General features: G+C 34.5%; 1 protein-coding gene across 1 annotated transcript in view; it reads right to left on the bottom strand.

The window, feature by feature from the left end:
• Positions 1-14,462: 14,462 nt before the first annotated feature.
• Positions 14,463-20,767, bottom strand: part of LOC124357281 (transportin-3) — a 29,576-nt gene continuing 23,271 nt past the window's right edge. Inside the window, exons 13-17 of the mRNA XM_046808926.1 lie at positions 19,588-19,799; positions 18,737-18,893; positions 15,265-15,432; positions 15,035-15,147; positions 14,463-14,595 (exon numbers count right to left, since the gene is read on the bottom strand). Of these exons, the coding sequence (XP_046664882.1) occupies positions 14,535-14,595; positions 15,035-15,147; positions 15,265-15,432; positions 18,737-18,893; positions 19,588-19,799 (711 nt within the window). The 3' untranslated portion in view covers positions 14,463-14,534. The remainder of the gene's footprint in view (positions 14,596-15,034; positions 15,148-15,264; positions 15,433-18,736; positions 18,894-19,587; positions 19,800-20,767) is intronic.

The following is a 20,767-nucleotide window of genomic DNA, read 5'->3' on the forward strand; positions in this document are numbered from 1 at the left end:
ATTGGGTTAAAGTAGAAAAACACATGTATATTTTGCACCAAACTGAAGAACAATAATACTTACAAACAGCAATACACATTATTATAATATACAGCAAGGTTCAGTGAGTTTGAATGACAAGGAACATAAAAAGGTCTTAGACTTGTCTAAAGAATTCTACTTTGAATTCCAAAGTGTTTGCATTTCATGTTACTGCTGTTACACCACCTCTTTTAACTTTTCAAGCATTCTTTCAGTTAACATTAATAACAGTACCCTCAGTTAAAAATATAAAGCCTGAATGTGTTCTAAAATTTCATATTCAAGTTTTATTTGTGCCCGTAGCTTTTACAAATCTTAAAATCACTGTCATTTGTTGCACATGCCTAATTTGTGGGATATGGGTTAAAGTCAAGAATTATTATTCAGTTTCTCAAACTAAATTTTTTTATATAGTTATATGAAATTTAGCCCAAATGATAAATAAATACCAATAAGTTTTTTGTATCTGTCATATTCCTTTTGAGATACAACCATGAAATGTTGCACAAGTGCTAAAAGTTTTGTTATAAAATAAAATATTATATAAAATAATTTTGAAAGATGGCTTTGGAGGGAGTAACGAATTGAGTAGGGGACAACCTTAAGTAGTTTTGTGAACGATGCTAGTTACTTGCACCAGCTCTGCCTTCATGTTAGATTCACAGTCAATAACAACAATACACACAAGTGAAATAAATAACAACTGGTATAGGTGATTTGCTTATTTCACAAAAGATTAACAAATTATTACTAAACAAATGTATTTCCACTTCGCTCTCATTTATACAAAAAAAGAAAGCTAAGTGATTTGATTATTTTATATGGAGTTTAATTGATTAGGACATGAAAATTGTACTAATTAAATATATCAATGCAACAGGGTACTGCAGCACCTGATATAAGAAGTCTTACTAAATAATTCAGAAAGTAACTTTAACACGTGTTGGTAATTTACTGAAAAATGTAATGTGATTGTACTGTTTTATTGTTTTTTCTTGTGGCCATCGTAGTTATTTTAAGACTAACTTAATTTTGACCCCAAAAGTCTATAGGTAAACCGCTTACAAAAAGAGACTGGGCAATTTTAGTTCACACAGGCTGTGGTAAATACCCCTCCTCCGCTGTGATGCCACCCTCTCCCAGTGTCCTATTGCTCGGCACTCGCCTATTCCCGACCTGGTCACTGCCACTGCGCAACTAACCTCACACCAAAACACAAGTTCCCTCGATACTTCTATGGCTGCATTAGTCTGTTCAATTAATATTTTACGCTTGAACTGTGACACATGTATATGCCTAGACACAAGTATAAACAGTGTGAGCGAGACACAATCCACACAGCTGATAAAGAGACGAGGAGATGCTTGTCCCACTCCCCACCAATGGAGAGGGGCCCCTCCTATGCGCGGCTGCAGATATTTGCTCTGCGCAGATTTCTTTGCTAGCGATTTATCTATAGTTCTTTCTATCAAGAGTTATCACACAGATGGACAGTCAAGAACATGATTTCAAGAACCAGGTGACATTAAAAAAAAAAAAAAATTTAATAACAAGAATACAGCAACTAATATGAAACCAGTTGTGGTGTTTGTGATCAATTTTAAGTAGTATATAACCAGTTTTCTATCAATTTTACCAATGTAAATAGAGCCATAACCCTTTGAGTCTAGGACATTGATTTTATTGCCTATTTTACTATAAAGAACATAATTTGATTTATTTCTGATGTGGAATGGTTGTTTTTAGAATTCCATGGACAATTTAATATCACAATACTACAATTCCTCTTCTGCTAAAGGAATTCTCACAATATATTAAAGATTGAATAATATAAACACAAATATTATCACATTTGGTCAATCACTACATGTGAAACATATGTGAAGTACAGTATCTGGTCATAGACAAAGAAATATAAGAGTCCTTAAAAAACCTCTATCGGCTTAAAAGCAAGATATATTAAAAATTACATTGTAATGGAGGCATTATTTATATACATACTGAAACTTAATAAATGATTAGACTATGATCAAGTATATGGCAGGTTAGCTCCACGATCTTTTTAAACTGGAAATAAATTCCCAACTAAGTCCTTTTTGCAAATATCTATACAGGCAATTCTATGCTGTTTCCCCAAAAGTGCACAGTTTGAAATGAAATTAAGATATTCAATTTACTGTTTACAACAATATTACCATTGCAAAACAAAATAAATTCTGTGGATGATATGTAGTAATATGACCTCGCATACTGATGAGGTTTACTGGAGTCTCTTTTATTAACGCAATATGTATCAACACTTTGTTCCATATGTAGTCCATTATAGTAAAACAATGTCAATAATCAGGATAAGGTTCTGATATTTAACTAAAAGTTATCGTTGTAATTTATATTGTACAAAAGCAATACTTAAAAGTTTTAAAGTGGACTTTTCTAATTGTATACGTACTAATTGTATGTGCTATATTTTATATATCTATAACATTATAGTGTTTTATTGAAGAATACATACAATAATAACATGAAAAACCCTATAGGCTGCAGTCAAAAACTTTTCAAATCGCAGGCTGATTTTGGTCTTCTTGGAGAGGTTCATCAATTTTCTTATAGAATACACATATTAAATCTAAATCCTATATCGAGTAATATATTGTTGAAATCAGGGTTAGTTGGTGTGAATGATTATAAAAAAAGAAATGACTTTTATACATAAACAAAAAAGTATTGTGATGGTTTACACCCATTTCTTGTTTTTAACCCTCACATTACCACCGATGATGTAATGTGGTTACATAAAGCTTATCTATAACAGTTGTCAGTTGGACTGCAGAAAGTCAAGTTTTCAAAAATTCAAAAGTAGATGCCAGCCAAAAATAGTAAAACTTGTTTCAGATATAGGATATACAAAGCATTCTGAACTTATTAGTCCTTTAGAAAAGAACTTAGATTTTTATAACAATTTTGTATATTTTACTACAAGGCTACGAATCTTTCGAATTGAACCTACACTGCGTACAGCGAAAACCGATGTATGCATTAAATCTGGGCAACCCTATGGATGTCCAGGAGTGGCACATTACTAACCCCAAATGTCGAGATACTGATGTGCAAGGGTAGATTGATTGTCTAGTCAATTATAGGGGATGACTGCTGGAGCTGATTGGGCTCCTACATGTTAAATAAAGGCAGTTAGTTGTTAGTCTAGACATAAGGACATATTATGACTCCCTGGCAGTTTTAACTAGAGAGGCTAGTACAGAGCTGGCCTTCTTCTAGGGTAACATGGCTTAGATTTATGCCCTAAATTCTTCCTCCTCGCTCTCGTCAGGAGGTGGCCCCAACCCCCAAACCTTACCCATCCAGAATATCCTGTCACTCTGGAAGCAGCTGAAAGATCCTTGTAGGACTAAGTGAAATTTTTCAGCATCTTGCCCTAAGAGAAAAAATGAGGCTATGAAGCAGCAGTACCAATATCACCAGTATTAACCCTTTTAGCCCCGGCGTCCGATATATCGGACAGAGGTGGTCTAGCTAAAATGCCCAACGTCCGATATACCGGACGTCTCGATAATTTAATGTAGCTGGCTAATAATATGTCCAAATGCCATCAGTTTCGGTATAGTAGTCGGTGAAGAAACGGGCTACATGCAAAAACAATAAACCTTCCAATTGGCATTGTATGTCGTCGTCATTGAGCGTAGTTTATTTGTCGATGTCAGCTGTCAGACGACTTCAGTTGCATTGTTGTTGTATGCTGACTTATAACCTCAATTAGTTTGCGTGATTGAAAGCGGTTGTTTTTCGTGTGATTTATTGTATTATTAGTAAAAAAAAACATGAGTAAACGTCGTAGAGAAAAGTTACCAGTGAGTGAAAACACTTTGATAAACACTATTATTGGTACTTTGGGATTATACCGACCAAACCCAGACATGAATCGTTATTTGACATTTTGCTTCTACTGATTACTAGATTAGCGTAGAACAAAATTTCGTCAATATAAAACAGGAATTGTCTTATCGCAAACCCCTCCCCATCCTTAGACAGAGGTCAAAGTCGAGCGGTGTAGTAGATAACGTGATTGCAGAGTCTCGCCGCCCGTTCAGCTGGTGCGTCGCTTTGTTGTACTTCCGTGTTTTACCTCTACATTTCTCCAAACACAAAAATTCAATAAAAACAAACATGATCAAACTAAAACTAAACTCTTTATTGAAAAAACACTCAAAACTTGTTTTTATTATTGATCACACTCCGCCACCCAAATGCGAGTGCCATGCCTTCGCGCTGATCTCAACGAAAGAAAAACATCCCTCGAGATAGTACATATCAGTAAAATATCAAATTCTAGAGGATCTGATCAGAAATATAAATTGAATTGTAATGGAAAGGCAATTATGTACCGTGAAAATCACGTGATGCCGCGTGGCCTGTCGTAATCGGGATTCTCGAGAAAGATAAGATAACAGCGACAACAATACCAATCACAATGCCTGGAAATGCTTGTAATTTTGTAATTAAAGAGTTGTTTTTTCGTTCTATCATGTTTGTTTCTATAAATTTATATTTTTGTGTTCTTCATACTGGTGTGGTCGGTATAATCCCAAAGTACCCTATTATTAGTGGTGATTGTGCTATTTTTGAAGACAATGAATTGAGTTGTTTATATAAAATGTATATATTGTAAATATTATTTTATTTACTTTTTTGAAAAATTAAACAAGTTTTAGTCTTACAAACCATTACAATTAGTTTGTGTTATTTTACAATTGTTATTATTTCAAAAGTGCAAAAACAAGTATACATATCTGTATACTTCTACTGACGATATATATATATATATATATATACTCCAGAAAGTATTAAAGGGTTTTGAAGGTATATATATGTTATATTTACACGATTCAACAAACTGTCACGTATCCATTGGCAATATTCAGACAGCAAGAATGTAAAAAAATATTAGTTTCACGTACTTTTGAATACACTAATTATAGTAATATTTAATTTTTTTAAATTTTTGGTTCATTAAACTCAGATATTTCATTTTTAGTTTCATACTAGTGTTGTAAATAAAAACAAGAAATATTATCAACATTTTTATTTGCGAGCTACCCTCCGCCACCCCCCAAGTACAGGCAATACTTGAGTCCACTAAGCTATTACAGAATTTAAGAATTAGTTATAAACAGTAAATTACCAAAATTTTAGGGGGTTAGTGAAAAGTTTACACTGGGGAAAACATAGTTTGTCGTGCAAGTAATATGTTATTGATATGAGTTCTGGTGCTTTCATTGAAGTCCGGGCCTGATGACAGATTTAGAGGGTGAGTTTAAAATCTTCTTTATCAAAGGACAATTTCAGCTGCATGGGTTGACGTCCCAGCCGCTCACAGACATTTAGAGTGTTGGTGTCAGTTAAAATCTTCATTATCAATGGACAATTTCAGCTGCATGGGTTTATGTCCCGGCTGCTCACTGACATTTAGTGTTGGTGTCAGTTAAAATCTTCTTAATCAACGGAGAATTTTTGCTGCATGGGTTGATGTCCCAGCCGCTCACTGACATTTAAAGTGTTCGTTTCAGCTTAGCCGATTTCAGAATATTCAAAATATTGAACAAATATCTCAGACCCGGATGGAACATTTATAGGTGTAGTATATTATTTGTGGACTGTAGTTTTTTCCTCCAGTGAATGTTTTACTAATACTTCAGATTTTATGTATAGGTCACACTAACTTGGAATTTAGAATGATATTTTGCTGAATGTGTAATAACCATAGTTACTAATTTCAACAATTACATAATAAACATATTAAATATGAATATTTTACAATGATCTCTGTGGCTGAATTTGGTCATGAACATGATTCCGGTGATTTGGTGGACAAAGGCTTTGAAGAAGACAATGTTTTATTTTGATTTCTAGAATAAGTTTCTTAAATATTTCAACTGACTAAGATAAATGCCATATATAAGGCTGTAAACTCTCATAATTAATTATCGATTTTGAAATTGAAGTGATTTGTGGGGAGATCAGTGTGAAGTAAATTGGATTTAACATTACTTCAGTTATGATGCAAGTCTAACTCCAAAACTCTGTAATTATTTAACTCTATCGCAATATACATAGGTGTGGCCACGCTTCTGGAATTCCTGGAAAGTCATGGAAATAAAGTAGGTCATGGAAAGTCATTGAAATTCAAAAGTTGGTCCTGGAAAATTTTGTGGTAGCTGTTTTAGGCTGGTTTTCCTGCTATCAGGAGTTGCATCCAAAGTGTTTGAGTCAATTTATGGATAGTCAAATCGCAGGAAAAATTTCACTTGAGCGTATTAAAATTGGTTATTTGGTGAACTTTGGTATTGTTGAGTATTTTCGAGACCTACTGGACAAGGAAGTCCAGGAATCATCTGCCTTTGTTTCTATATTGGACGAAAGCATGAATAAAGTTAGCCAGAATAGTAAATGGGTATTGCACTAAGGTATTGGGATCCTGTAAGTCATGAAGTGACCACAAGATATTTTACCTCTACTTCTTTGACTAAAAGCACTGGGAGCAATTTGATTTTAAAATTCAGAAGTCAATCAAAGCACATAAATGTAAAAAAAAAACATTTCTCATTGTCTATCGATAGACTTAATGTAAATTTAAAGTCTGTGAAAGATCTGGAGTAGGAACTTCAGACTGAGAATAATGATGATGATCCTATACTTTTTATTTATAGGCACCTGTGGTTTGCACATCCTCAAAAATGTGTTCAAATCAGGGGCTAAGTGGAATCTAGTTAAATTTCTTAGGGCTCTCTACAATTTTTTTGAAGATGTTCCTGCCAGAAGGGAATTTTGTGTACAAGTAACAAGACATATCTGTAGTCAGAAGTCAGCATGCTTTATTCATGAACTTTAAGTACAGAATTTGCGTCATAAATTAATAAAAAACAACATATACTATCAATAACAATAGTAAATAGAAATGGTGAAAAATGTTTCTTCTAGAGGATCAAAATTCCTGTGATTGTCGCCATCCGTAAAAACTCAGTCATGGAGTAAAATGGGTGGTCAAGAAGCCAGTTCTTCAGCAAGTGACGAAACTGTTGAATGCTTGCAGTCTTCAGCTCTGGAAGGAAGGACATTCCACATTCTGGCACCTGCATAGCTGGGTTTCTTCTCAGTCATTGTGCGATGGTGTGTAGGAAGGACTGTAATTGGCTGACTGTCTTGTGCTGTAGTCATGAATCTGAGCTGCGGTTCTTATGGGGCTTAATGATTTTAGATGTGCGTATGTTACAACTTCCAAGATATACAGATTTACTACAGTCAGGATTTTTAGGTCTTTGTATTTGCTTCTGCAAGTTTCTCTTGACTGGAGATCTCCAAGTATTCTTATAGCACGTTTTGGAGCAAGAGCACTCGTTCTAGATTACCCCTTGTAGTTGCTCCCCATACTTCAAATACCATAGCGTAAATGGGTCTCGAACAGGCTATAATAGGCGATCTTGGCTGTATCACGTCACAGATGTTCTTAATCCTGCGAATTACAAACAGGCTTACACTTAGCTTGTTGCACAGGAGATCGATGTGGGGGGTCCAGGAGAGGCTTTCATCAATTGTTACTCCCAAGTATTTGGCAACAGTAACTTCTTCAAGGTCAGGTAACTTGCCTACAGCCTCTCTGTGCTTGCCTAAAATAAGTTGCTTAGTTTTTGTCTCATTTACAACGAGGTCGTTCCTATGGCAATACTGAATTGCCATGTTAAGAGCAATAATAAGAGGTCACTTCAAGATGTTTTGGATTATTGTTGCCCAAAGCAATACAGTGTCATCTGCATACATTAGTGATCTGCAATAGTCTTTTAGATATCTTGGAAAGTCATTGGTAAATAAAATGAAAAGTACTGGACCCAGTACAGACCCTTGAGGAACTCCCCGTGTGATGCTTTTTGGTTCAGATTTGATTTGTTGCATAATCCCCTTGCTATTATGCATAAGTTCAACCATTTGGCACCGCCCTGTCAGGTAACTGTGAAACCAGTTATAGGCAGTCCCTGTTACACCTATCGCACTAAGCTTAGACATGAGGTGTTCGTGGCTGAGGCAATCGAAAAGCCTTGCTATAATCTAGTAGAATAGCAGTGGTGGTGTTGCCATCTTCAAGTTCATCAATAAGGAATTCTACCCAGACAGATTAGGGCGGGTGGTTGTTGACTTGCCTTTCAGAAATCCATGTTGCTGGGTTGTAAGGAGTTCATTTGTCGTTTCATGGTCTATGAGTCTGGTTAGTGTCAGTTTTTCAATTATTTTAGAGAATGTTGGAACTAGAGAAATCGGTCGATAATTTGAGGCTTGGGTTGGGGATCCCTGTTTGAACAATGGGTAGACTTTGGCCATTTTTAGAGCAGATGGGAAGTTTCCAGACAAAAAAAGATTTGTTTACTATGTCTACTATGGGGTCAATTAGCTCTTCTTTACAAGTTTTTAAAAGCTTTGCTGAGATTCCATCATAGCCTGATGAAGTTTTTGGTTTCAGACTATCCATAACTCGAGACACCTCCTGTCTGGTTGTTTGGTTAGAGGTCTAATACAGGAATATCTGGATTTTCAACTTGGTAGTAACATTGCTTGGCCAGTAGTTTGTCCATTATTATGGATTGTGTCATCAGCTATGTTGACAAAAAAAGTTGTTCATATAGTCTGCCATCTTTATTGGGTCAGATGAGAGTGTACCTTGTATGTCAAGTTCAGTCGGGAGGTTTATTTTTTCTTTAGGTTTTCTTTCCGAGTTGATTACCCTCCATAAAGCTTTTGTCTTATTATCAGCTTCGGCCACAGCGTTTTTTGTGGCCTGTTGTCTAAGTAGTCTTAATCTCAAGTCATATTCCTTTTTTATCGCTGATGCATTTTCTCTTATGCTCTTCACTACCTGTTGCATTGTATTGGTCTTGGGCCTTAACCAGCATTTCCTTTTAGGTGAATTGTTGTAGGGTCATTTAACATTAATTTACTTCGCTTTGGCATTGTTCTTGATTTAACCATCGGACAAGCCTCATTCATTACATCAGTCAGTATCTGAAGAAATCTGTTGTAGGCATCGTTAACCTCCAGAGAACTGTAGACTTCTGTCCAGTCTTGTTGGCCGAGACATGTTTTGAGCTTATAAAGATTTCTGTTGTTTATGTGCCTACGCTCCATGGTAGAAGGTGCCTGGAGTTTTGTGCTGTTCAGCTTTAGTGTGCATAGTTGGCCTGTGTGATCGGAAATTCCTGTGTTAATGACATGAAACATCAAGCTCCTCTTGTGGGAGGTTTGTGCAAACACAGTCAATGGAGGTTCTTGAAGTTGGTGTAATCCTTGTGGGTGGTAAATCGAGTCTCTCCATATCATGGCTTTTTAGGATGTCTTGCATTAGGATGTAGTCATGCTTTTTATCTAGTGAATCTATGTTAATGTCGCCCATGAAGATGACACAATGCTTTTCGGACTGTATTTTTTGAAGGATCTGAGCTATGATTTCCAGGCCTTGAATCAAGTTTCTGTTTGTTCTGTACACACCTATAATGAAGGTGGTAATTTTTCCTATTTTGATTTTAATGACTGCCACTTCACACAATAGCTCAATGCACTGGTCATGAACATTTATTGCTTCAATTTTTCTCCTGAAGCAACTCTTTTGCATAGATGGCAACACCTCCTTTTAAGAAAGTTTGTCCTGCTGAATTCTGCTACTAATTTGTAGCCGATCAGTCTTGTGTTTAGCAGGACCTCTCTTTTTAGTCCATGTTCTGTTTATGATGACTAAGTCAGGGTTTGTTGTGTCTAGAAGGGCATTCATCTTGTCAAATTTTGTTAGAAATTCGATCTACGTTCTGATGTAGCACGGTGAGAGTTTTGCTACTTGAAAGCCTATTGTTTTTCTTTTGTAAAATTTTGTTTTGAATCGTTTCAATATGGGGTGAGTTTTGTCTAAAAAACTACTTTTTTTTCCACTAAAGGGGTTGTTCGTTGAATTCAGAAGCTATTGGCAAGATCGCCCTGCAGTAAGGTAGGCTTAAGTGTGGTGCAGGATTCCCTCCAGTTTGTTATTAAGTCCTTGTAGAAGTCTATGTGCTTTATAAAAAACTCCTCATGACTTTCATTTTGTAATCTTTTAAAAGTATTCATTGGTGGGGTTTTGCTGAGCACAGAGCCTCTTTCAGGGATTTTATAGGCCTTATTGTCTGATGGAATAGGATTTTTAGGTTGATGATTTAGACTTAAAGTCAGAGATTGTCTGTCTTTCCCAGTCCTCAACTTCATCCAGTTTGTTGGTCGGAGTTTGTCTGTCTCTCCCAGTGTCATGTTTATCAAATTCATCATCACTTGCTATTATAGACAGTTTTTTTGTCGGGGTTTGACTGATTCCCCCAGTCAATTCTGTTGCCTGTGGAGTTGTCAAGAGGCTAGAGCTCCTTGTCAAAGCTGTTATAGACAGTTTTTTTGTTGGGGGTTTGGCTGATTCCCCCTGTTGATTCTGTTGCCTGTGGAGTTGTCAAGAGGTTGAAAATTCTAGTCTGAGCTGTTGTAGACAGTTTTTTTGTCGGTGGTTTGACTGATTCCCCCAGTTAATTCAGTAGGCTTTGGAGTTGTCGAGAGGCTGGGAGTCTCCTGTCAATGATGTTTTGGACCCTGGGTCCTCTGTCATTAGAGGTATCGTGATGGCTATGTTTTTTAAATTTCTATTAAGTTCTGTAATGGATTGCACCATCTGGTCCTGTTTCTCTTTAATGAGATCCCAGATCTAGGAGGAGGGTAACATTTGTTGGAGGTGAGTTTATATGAATAGTTTGGGTTCCAACATCTACAGAGGTTTTTATAACATTAGTGACGTGTGACTTTTTTCTGACTGAATGTTTTAAGTTTGGCAATTAATTTTTCTTGCTCATTGATTTTAAGTGAGTAGTTAGTGAGAATTTCAGATTGTTTAATGTCATGTTCCTCAAAAATTGTTTTGGACATCAATTTTATCTTGTTTAGACTTACTAAGTTGCTGTTCCAATTTCTTTCCATTTGACTTAGTAGAGTTTCAATTTTTTGTTCATATTTATTCTCCCTTGTAGTGAGTTCTTCAATTTTTGCTTCCATACAGAGTAAGTTAGTTTGAGTACAGTTACTTGGCAATTCAAATTATTGTTATTTCTCTTGAGATCAATATTTTTCTTGTAATAAAAAAAGATCCGGCTTCAGCAGCTAGTGTCAGGGATGTTTCTAAATCCTGTTCTTCCAATTTTCCATGGTCCTGCAGTTTTGTCTTCATTTTTTCTAACTTAAAATCTACAAGAGAGGAGTTCAAGATATCTGGAGAGCTATTTTGAATATTACTACTTCCAAGTCCTTGAATCGGACTACTAAGGATGTCACAATTTGATGAAGTTGAGTCATTAATTTCTACTGTAGGACACAGTTGTTGGTTACCTCTACACAGAGTGCATTTCCATAAGTCAATTTCGTCAGCACCCCATTTTTTCAAGTTTCTTCTCAAGTATGTTTGACATCCTGCATGATACCATTTTTGACATTGACCAGTGCATTTTATTCCTGAAAACCTAACACCAATGTCAACAGGTGCCACACGGGTATTTTGGAGGCATTTTCCCAGAAAAGTAAATGAAAAATTGTGTAATTTAATATAGGCTTTCCAATTGTGGTTTAATTGTCAGAGTATAAATGAATGAATTACTGTATATGTATACTTCTACTGACGTGTATGTGGAAATATATGAAGAAGTGCTTATGCAGCAATACAATTAATTGGATATATCTCCTGCATTTATCAAGGAAAGTTCTTCAAATTTTGTTTGTGTAGTAAGAAATATGTGTACAACAAAATTGCTTCATTTTTCAGGGGCTACAATTTTTTTTCTACCCTTTTAAGTATGTCCAAACTATAAAAAATTAAAATTTTTTTTATAAAAAATACGCTAAAAAAAAACAAATCATTTTGTAAAAGTACTTTTTAACTATTACATCTAAGAGTACACTTATTTGTGAACAATTTAAAACAAAAACCTAAAAGTTATCTTCAAAAATAAGAAAACTAGATGTATTTTTCCTCAATTCTGCACTACGGACCCTTATCGCCATGGGCTTTCTGGCAAGTCCATGGAAAAATGGCTGGGGTTAAAAGGGTTAAAGTTACTACCATAACTTGCCATTAAAAGTTCATAACTTACTTTTCATTAGGTTTCATTTATAGAATTTTAAGTAACAAAAATATTAATATTAAGTGCCATATTGGTTTGAATATTAATTGTTAATATATAAAAAAATATATTTTTAGTCTACAAACTAGTTAAATGTTCTTCCAGATTATAAGAGATATATTATTTTTAAGTACTTGCAATTATATGTTTAACAGGTAAGAGATAGCTTGGCTGGAAGAATGTTAAAATGAGGCCCTTGTGGAATTCATTAGGGTCAGTATATCTCTTTAGCTAGTACATAATATTTGAATTGTACATCCAAGGTTTACTATTATCAATGTTCCTTTTAAGTTAAAGTTTTTATACACTTCATGTTTTTAATGTGCATAAAAATTGCAAAATTCATATTGTGCAAAGAATAAAAGATTGAATAGTTAAAAATTTGACTAAAAATGACATTGCAACGTTAGTCATATAAAAATAATTATATAACATCAGATATCAATGAATTTTATATAAATAGATTATATTTTGGAATAGGTCTCTAAAGGGAAGGGATCCCTGATTTAGTTATCTCATTTAATATCTAGAAACATTGACCCACCCGATTCTATTAGTGTACCTAAGTATAAGGAAATGTACCATTAGTACCAAGAATATAAACCAGTGTAGTAGTGTTTGCAATGATGCTTTGGTGATTTTTACGTGCTATAGGACATAAAACGTAAGCTAAAATTAGGTTATGTAAACTGATTACAAATAGTACCTAAATAAAAAGTAAAATATCTGAATACAAAACATAGAAACTAGTATACCAGTGTTTGATATGGATGTTTCTACCAGTTCAAAATGCAATGGTTTTGTAATCCCAATTGTTAAAATAAAATGTGTCAATACAAGTCAATATTGGCACATTTTTAAAATCAAAGATTCAATGTAGAACAATCTTAATCCTTCCCATGCGTATTATGGGAAATCTCGCAAGGTTAAATTGGTTTAAAACACGTATGACAGGAAATATAGTAAATTAAGTTTTTTGTTGTGAATTGTAGTTTGTAAAACCGCTGATAGAATGCACATAGAGGGTTGCTCCAACAGCTGTGCTCCATTCATTGTTCTTGTCTTCCTGTCATTGATCTGAAAGAGGTTTTTGTAGCTACCAATCACCAGTTTGGACTATACTCTGGTGCGTTTGAGAGGTTTTCCCGCATGGGGAGAGTGCCAGTACAACTATTGAGACCGGTGTGTAAGATTTGTTCCAGTGTAATGTTGCGATTAATAGGAATTTACTTCTTTGAAATAGAGATTATATCTGTGTGTGGAGTGAATTCTTTTTAATTTTATATTAAAATGATTATAAAAATGGCTAACAAAGATGATGAAAACCTTGATCAATTCGTCACCAACATTCTAAAACATATACAAAAATATAAAAACCATTTTAAAAATTCAGGTTTTATATCTTTTGTTCTACAATAATTTAAAAAACTTAAATTCAACTAGAACTTAAAACAAATTAAAAACAATTTTTGTTGTTGTATTAGCAAACTAGTGATTTTTTCTACTGTATTGTACAGAAATGTATATTCAGCGTTCTAAGCGTTAACAAACATTAGTTTTGAAATTTTGTATAAAGTGTATTAACTTTGTTCTAACATCTACTTATTTACTTTCAATTGAGTTCTACTGATTAAATTTCGTTCGATTTAATCTATTACTTCATAAATATGAATATAAAAATTGTAAGAGGACAACTAAAAACCAGTTACTTTATATTACTGTTTTTGTCACAGAAAATAATAGGTGACATATAATATATAGTATATTTGATTTAATAGTGGTTATTATGTGTAAATAAAAGAGAGAGTGCAGAGACCCAAGTATACAGTAGATCATGTTACGTTACTTCTCATGACCTTGAGCTCACGTGCCCTAACCATCACCACACTCCTAGTGATATTCGTCACAAATATTAAGACAATTCCACTAAGGATAAAAGTTCCCATGCTTGTGAGGCCTAAGTTCATGTAATGTACTCATAACTTTAGCTTCTCAAAGATTGCTGTATGTTAAAATGTTAGTTATAGTGAAAACATGATTGAATGTGAAGGGTAATTAAGAGAGCTTCATTATTAGAATTGATATCAGCTTCTGTGAAAACTTTAAAATTTTTAAGTGTTTAAAATGAATTTTTATTAAGAATATGTAAGGAAGAAAAAAAGGATATAAACATTACAATATTTAATATTGCAGTGTCCATTGTACATATTGAAATAAAACACATAGTTTATTTTTTACAAATAATCTGAATATAAAAATAAATAAAATGTAATGTTACACCTATCTATAGAGTCGGGCGAAATCCCTTAGACTGTGCGTGATTACTTTGGCACTGTGAGCCCTGTGAACAAACAAACCCAACATTATTATCACCTTTACATTCTACAATAGTAATAGAATTACCTGTATTCAACAATACTTAGAAATGGCATGTCTATGGAAAGAGCAGTAGACTTAACATTAAAGTATTAATTTTAAATATAAACACTAGGTATCCTTTCAATCAATTCTGATATATTCAGAAATATTAAAAAAGTATTTTATTACAAAATAATATAACAAATAAATCAACAAAAGAGCTTAAAATAAATTTGAAAAGCACAAAATCTCATTTATATGTTTTTATTTTGATATAAATTAAATAATCAAAACACCAAATAAGCGGTAAAAAGAAAAACAATCGTTAAAAGAAGCCACTGTCTCTGTAATTTTTTTCATTTCACTGTTGTCTGAAATATTAATACATATCATATAGAAAAATAGAAACACAAAGAACATACTTAGTAAGTGATTCCTGGAACTCTAATAGTTGGTTTTCCGTTGCTGTAACGCTTCCTCCGGAACTCTGCTTTGGTAACAATGACAAAGTTTCATACAACCATGAACTGAACAGCTGGAACACAACAGACCAATTTTTAATTTCTACGAATTCCCAACTAAACATCTTCAACAAAACTACATCTCAACACAAGTCTAACATTGCGCCCACAATGTTCTATAAGACACTTACCTCTCGATCCCAGCTGACCAGCTCTAAGAGGACTGTGGCAACATCACACAGCATATAAGAGTGCAGGCAGAACACTGACGCCTGTATTAGGTTAGTTACCAGTGTGCGGCCGTGTTCTAACAACACCTCTCGTATCAGGCGATGTCTCGTCTCAAAGTCCTCTCTCTCCTGCAATAGGTAACCAGTTATAGCATGTTTCACACAAGAGCACGATTATAAGTACATTTCCTCATGAGAATTCATTGCAATGGGCTAAAAGTGCATTCACTCAGAAATAAGTGCATTTATCTCAATAATCACAAATGAGTTTTACCCACAATAATCAGCATTGACGTAACTTCACTTTTTGAAACATCAGTCATAATCATACTGTGCAGATGATGTGAAAATAACTGGAGTAGAAAACATAATGAAACCAGGTGATACAACAATTCATTTAATCAGAAAAATTAGGAATGACCGAAAATTAGAGTTGTTATTTAAATCTAATTACACAAAGAATACAAATTTTAAACTCTTTAAATTCCAAACAATATTACAGACACAATAAGTTTGAGTTAGAAAAAATTTTCTAATTGACAACATATTATACATGGATAAGGTGACCCAGTAATTTTGATTAATTTAACCTTAAGAATGTCATTGACATGAATCTCGGCAAACTCCAAACTTGGACTTCACATTATTGACGTGATTTACCGCAAAAATATTTTAAGTAAGTTAAATGCAATAGTGTATGTAACTATTTTTAATGACAGTAACTGTTGCACAAACATTAAAATCCTTTTTTTCACGATTATGAGTGGTAAAGAATGCTTTATCCTTCTTTCGGGGACAAATATAGCACTGCACAAAGATTGCTGACTATGTTGTTAACAGGACTTCCTGTGCAGTTCATCATCAATTACACACTTTCCTCACTGCTCCAGTTGGTTGTGATAGTCCATTTTAGATCCACTATTTGTATTGTTTTCATAAATTATCTGTGTGTATGCTTTTGATGTTTATATAAGTTTTTAACCGATTCAGTTTATTTTGTTACTTTATTAGAACTAGAATTTTTTCCGACATTAGAATTTTTTTATTGTACAGTCACGTTAATTAGTACTTTTATTTACATTGAAAAACTTCATTATTTAACCCTTTGAACCCCAGGCGACGAAATATCGTCGCCGAGAAGATATGCGAAGATCCCCGCGGCGACGATGTATCGTCGCCAATGAAGTTGCGATAAATGCGACGTAATATCGTCGCCATGGTATATGCGTTTAATTTTTATTTGAAATCGTAAAATACTATGAGTATTAATACATTTTATATGTATTTTATTAAAATACTAATTTTTTTTATTTATTATTTACTAATTTATTTATTTCAGGTAATATCAGTGATTTTTGTGTTGTACGGCCTAGAGGTTTTTACAAGTCACATACTTTTATATAAAAATTCAAAAAAAGTTTAATTTTTAGAGATATCAATATAATGTTTTTTTGTACATACACAAAACTAAATTTAGAAAAATAAAAGGTGGGTGCCCATAGTAAAAATATTTCTTATTTTTTAACTTCTAAAAATCTTAAAATCAATTTTTTTGCCTAAAAATCTATATACATATATTTTAACAATTATTTTAATGCTGTTAAACATTTTTTTATACTTCAGACTAATCTTTTTCTGTGTATACAATTTCATTCTGGACATTTTGGTGTGTAATACAAGACAATAGCATAAAAAATAGCAAAAGTATTAATTTTTTACAAACAGTATGCAAAACAGCTGTTTTTGCTCCGGGGATTTCGGTAGTTCTTAGGTCAAATGATTTTGGTACGTTTTTTCCACCATCAATATTTTGGTCTGGGGTTCAAAGGGTTAAGAAAAAAACTTTCAAATTGCTTCTCCTAATAGTAATATTATAAATGCGAAAGTGTCTTTGTTTTTTTGTTTTCAAACATAAACACTTGGTATTGAAATTTTACATGGACATTGTTAGTGTCCCTGATATGAATATAAGCATATTCTTATTTCAGAAATCCTTCCGAGTTACGGCCCACTAATCTCTAAAATTGTGAAATATTAATTGAAAGAAAAACTTTAATTGATTATAAATGTTATTTTCAAACTAGCAAAGGTGGTTTAAAATACATAACTTCTGAAATAAGAACCAATAAACATTAAATTAACAATAGAATCTCTTAACGATGGACACTGAATTAAAAGTATTAGATCTAGTATGTCTTCCTCTTTTTCTTCTATGGGGTGGTCTATTGCCATGCACTTAAGCCTTTTGTGCACCCTGGAAGCACACCATAAAGCCTAATAGTCTACGGTTTCAGCAGTTCCACGATCCGCCGAAAACAACCTATCAGTTTCTCATAGAGAAATCCACCGCCCTTGTCCAAACTACCAAAGATGGCATACCACTCCCTTGCTATTGCAGGACATCAAAGAACAGGTGTTCAGCAGTTTCCTCCTGATTCTAGAGAGCGGATCCTCCCAAAGGATACCGACTCTGTGAAGGCTTCCTCAGGTGACCATGTCCCGTAATAAGACCCATAACCCGAGAAGACACTGATCTACTTAGTGAGAGAAGGTCAGATGCCACCCTAGGAGAAGGCGACTGTAGAACCATTCTGCTTATTCTTAGAGCCAGATGCCAACACCTTTTCTCATGTTCAGTGCGAACCCATTTCATGGCAGCCCCAAAGGTTTCACACCTAGAACTAGAACGCCAAAGAACAGTTGAGGTCCCATCATATTGGATGCTGAGCCCAGGTTATCAGCTCTTTCATTCCCCGGGATCCCCTCATCACCAGGAACCCAACAAACAGTCACGTTGTTGATTATGACAAGGGAATAAGTGACTTGATAGCAATCCCAGACAAGTTTGGAATTGAACACACAAGAGTCAAGTACCACCAGTGCTGCCTGACTATTTGTGAAAATGCTAATCATCTTATTCTATACCGTAGACGAAGATTCTAATGAGCATAATCCATAATGGCTGCTACTTCAGCTTGAAAGACTGCCCATAAGGACCACCAGCACCCTACATGGTCTCACCCCCACAATTCCAGCGCCTGTGACACTCTTTGTTTTAGAGCCGTCTGTAAATCATTCAAGCTCCGCTGGTGAGATCTGTGCCTACTTTTGTTTGAAAACGTCATAGGTCTTCATCATATTACAATATAAATAATTAAATAACCCCTTCAATAAGACCCTTCAATTCTGAAAATTGCAAGCGAAGCCGTGGGTAGCTGCTAGTCTTTAATATTTTTCAAAAACTGTTACTGTTACTATTACTGTTAATAAAGGAAATACAATAAAATTAAATGGGCCAAGTTTTAGATAAGTGAAATAAATAGGCTTATTTAGATACTCTGAAAAAATGTATATCGTACTGCAATTTTATACAACTCAATGACGTTTAAAGGGTTAATATTTATTTTTAAGTTTCTTATATCATGGAACACACCCGATGAGAGATGCCAGCGTGAACCAGGTCGGAGAAGAACCTCATGACAGAGGCGTTGGCATCTCGATGGTCCAGCTGTACAGCCATCAATCCACACTGCAGGATGGATGGGAATGACACAGATGTTAGAAGTGCCACGGGTGCCCTCTGAAGAAACCTGGAGGAAAACAATGCTCTGAGATATAGGAAAATGCTTACTAAAACTGTTAAAAAACAATTGAATTATATAATTAGTAACACATAATTGAATAGTTTACAGTTTATATATATATATATATATATATATATATATATATATATATATATATATAGATATGTACTGTACATACACAAAGAAGAACTTTCTAATAGCTTCCTGACTGATATCTCTTGTTCACTTTTGTATTAAGTCAAAAGCAAATACACACTGATACTTATCTCGGGGCTGTGCTGAAGTCCGTACATGATTCGTGTTGCAGCGAAGGTGTTAAAGCATTCTATTTAAATTTTTTCCAACTTAGTCAGAAGTGGTTTTTTTACATACTTTATTTCTCAACTATGATATTAAGTATTTTATATGTTACATATTAAAAAAAAGTAAATGATATCAAAGTATATAAAAAGGTGAAAGGTTTTTCTCAATTTTATACTGGAATACAACATCAACAATGAAAAGCTAATCCCTTTGTGATCTAGCAGATAAACTTAAATGTTAAAGAACTCATGTTTCAAGACTGGAGTAGCCGTGAACCAACTGAGCGAAACGGTTTCTTCAGTCTATGCCAATAGGTTAAAAATGATGGAAGATGTTCCAAAATTCCTAATTATTACAACTAATATACAGTATTATATAATAAGTTCTAGTATCTGACCTGTCACAGAGACGAAAGAAGTCGTCTACAGTGTCCGGGTGATGTTTGAGGCCTAGTTCACCCTGTAGTAGTGTGAAGGTGGGTGTGATGAAGGTCTGCAGCATTTCTAGTAGTCCTTGTACACAATGGCTGTCACTGCCATACTCATCCACCAATATACTGCCTAGGTATAGCAGGCAACTGTGGGGATGACTTGAGTATATCCTCACCATCTGTCAAAATTTAATCAAAAGTGATAAGAAGGTTCAACACAAATATACAAGTTAGAGTTGAACAGTACTTAAAAGTGTGCAGTTTCTTGAATTTCTTGTGCCTGAAATGATTTTAATTAGCGAAAACTACGATTACAAACTGTATTGTATAAAAATATCTTTTTACAGGTTGCAAAAAACTCTACGATGAATTTCGGCACTGGTTGCGGCAGCGCTTGTGAGAGCTTTTGTGCCCGTTTAGACTAGCGATGTTTAGTTGGACACAAAACTTGCACCATTTTTTGCTATATTAAACACAGTTTAGTTAAGATTTGGATCTGACCATGATATCAAAACATAAAATCACTTCCTTTTTTTTAATCTATGTAATTTGATGACAATCGAATGTGTGTTGTTGGCAATCGTTCATATCGACCAACCGAGGCATTGGGGACTTAAAATTTAATATTTGTGTTGTACATATGGGGAACACTCGACACTAGCCATGGCAGACGTAAGCAGCAGGGCAGTACCACACGATAGCGCTTACCCGCCGCCAATTCTAGGCATTAAATGTTTCTCCTGCCGCTCACCCTCAGCTCAGTCTGTAATTGCTGTGCAACAAGACACAAACGCCCCCTTCTCAACCTAACTTGTTGTAACTAACCCACTACTTTCCTCTCCAAAAGGTATCTTATTAAGCTTTGTATAAATCCCACTGACATTCTGGTGTACTCAAAAACCCGGGCTGCACCTCTTATCAAACATTATATTATTCAATGAACTGTTTATAACAAATTCTAAAGCCTGTTTATAACACTGTACATTTTAGGCATGTGCTATCTATATAACACACGTCTTTCCAAAACACTATTTTCTCTAAAGAATAAGAGTTGGACAACTTCGTCCGGAGACCCCACTTCGGTGACTGAATATTACTTAAGTACAAAAAACCCGTTTGTATTGAGGTAACTACTGCTCTGCCGCGT

The sequence above is a fragment of the Homalodisca vitripennis genome, chromosome 3, assembly GCF_021130785.1.
Source record: "Homalodisca vitripennis isolate AUS2020 chromosome 3, UT_GWSS_2.1, whole genome shotgun sequence".
Classification (NCBI taxonomy): Eukaryota; Metazoa; Arthropoda; class Insecta; order Hemiptera; family Cicadellidae; genus Homalodisca; species Homalodisca vitripennis.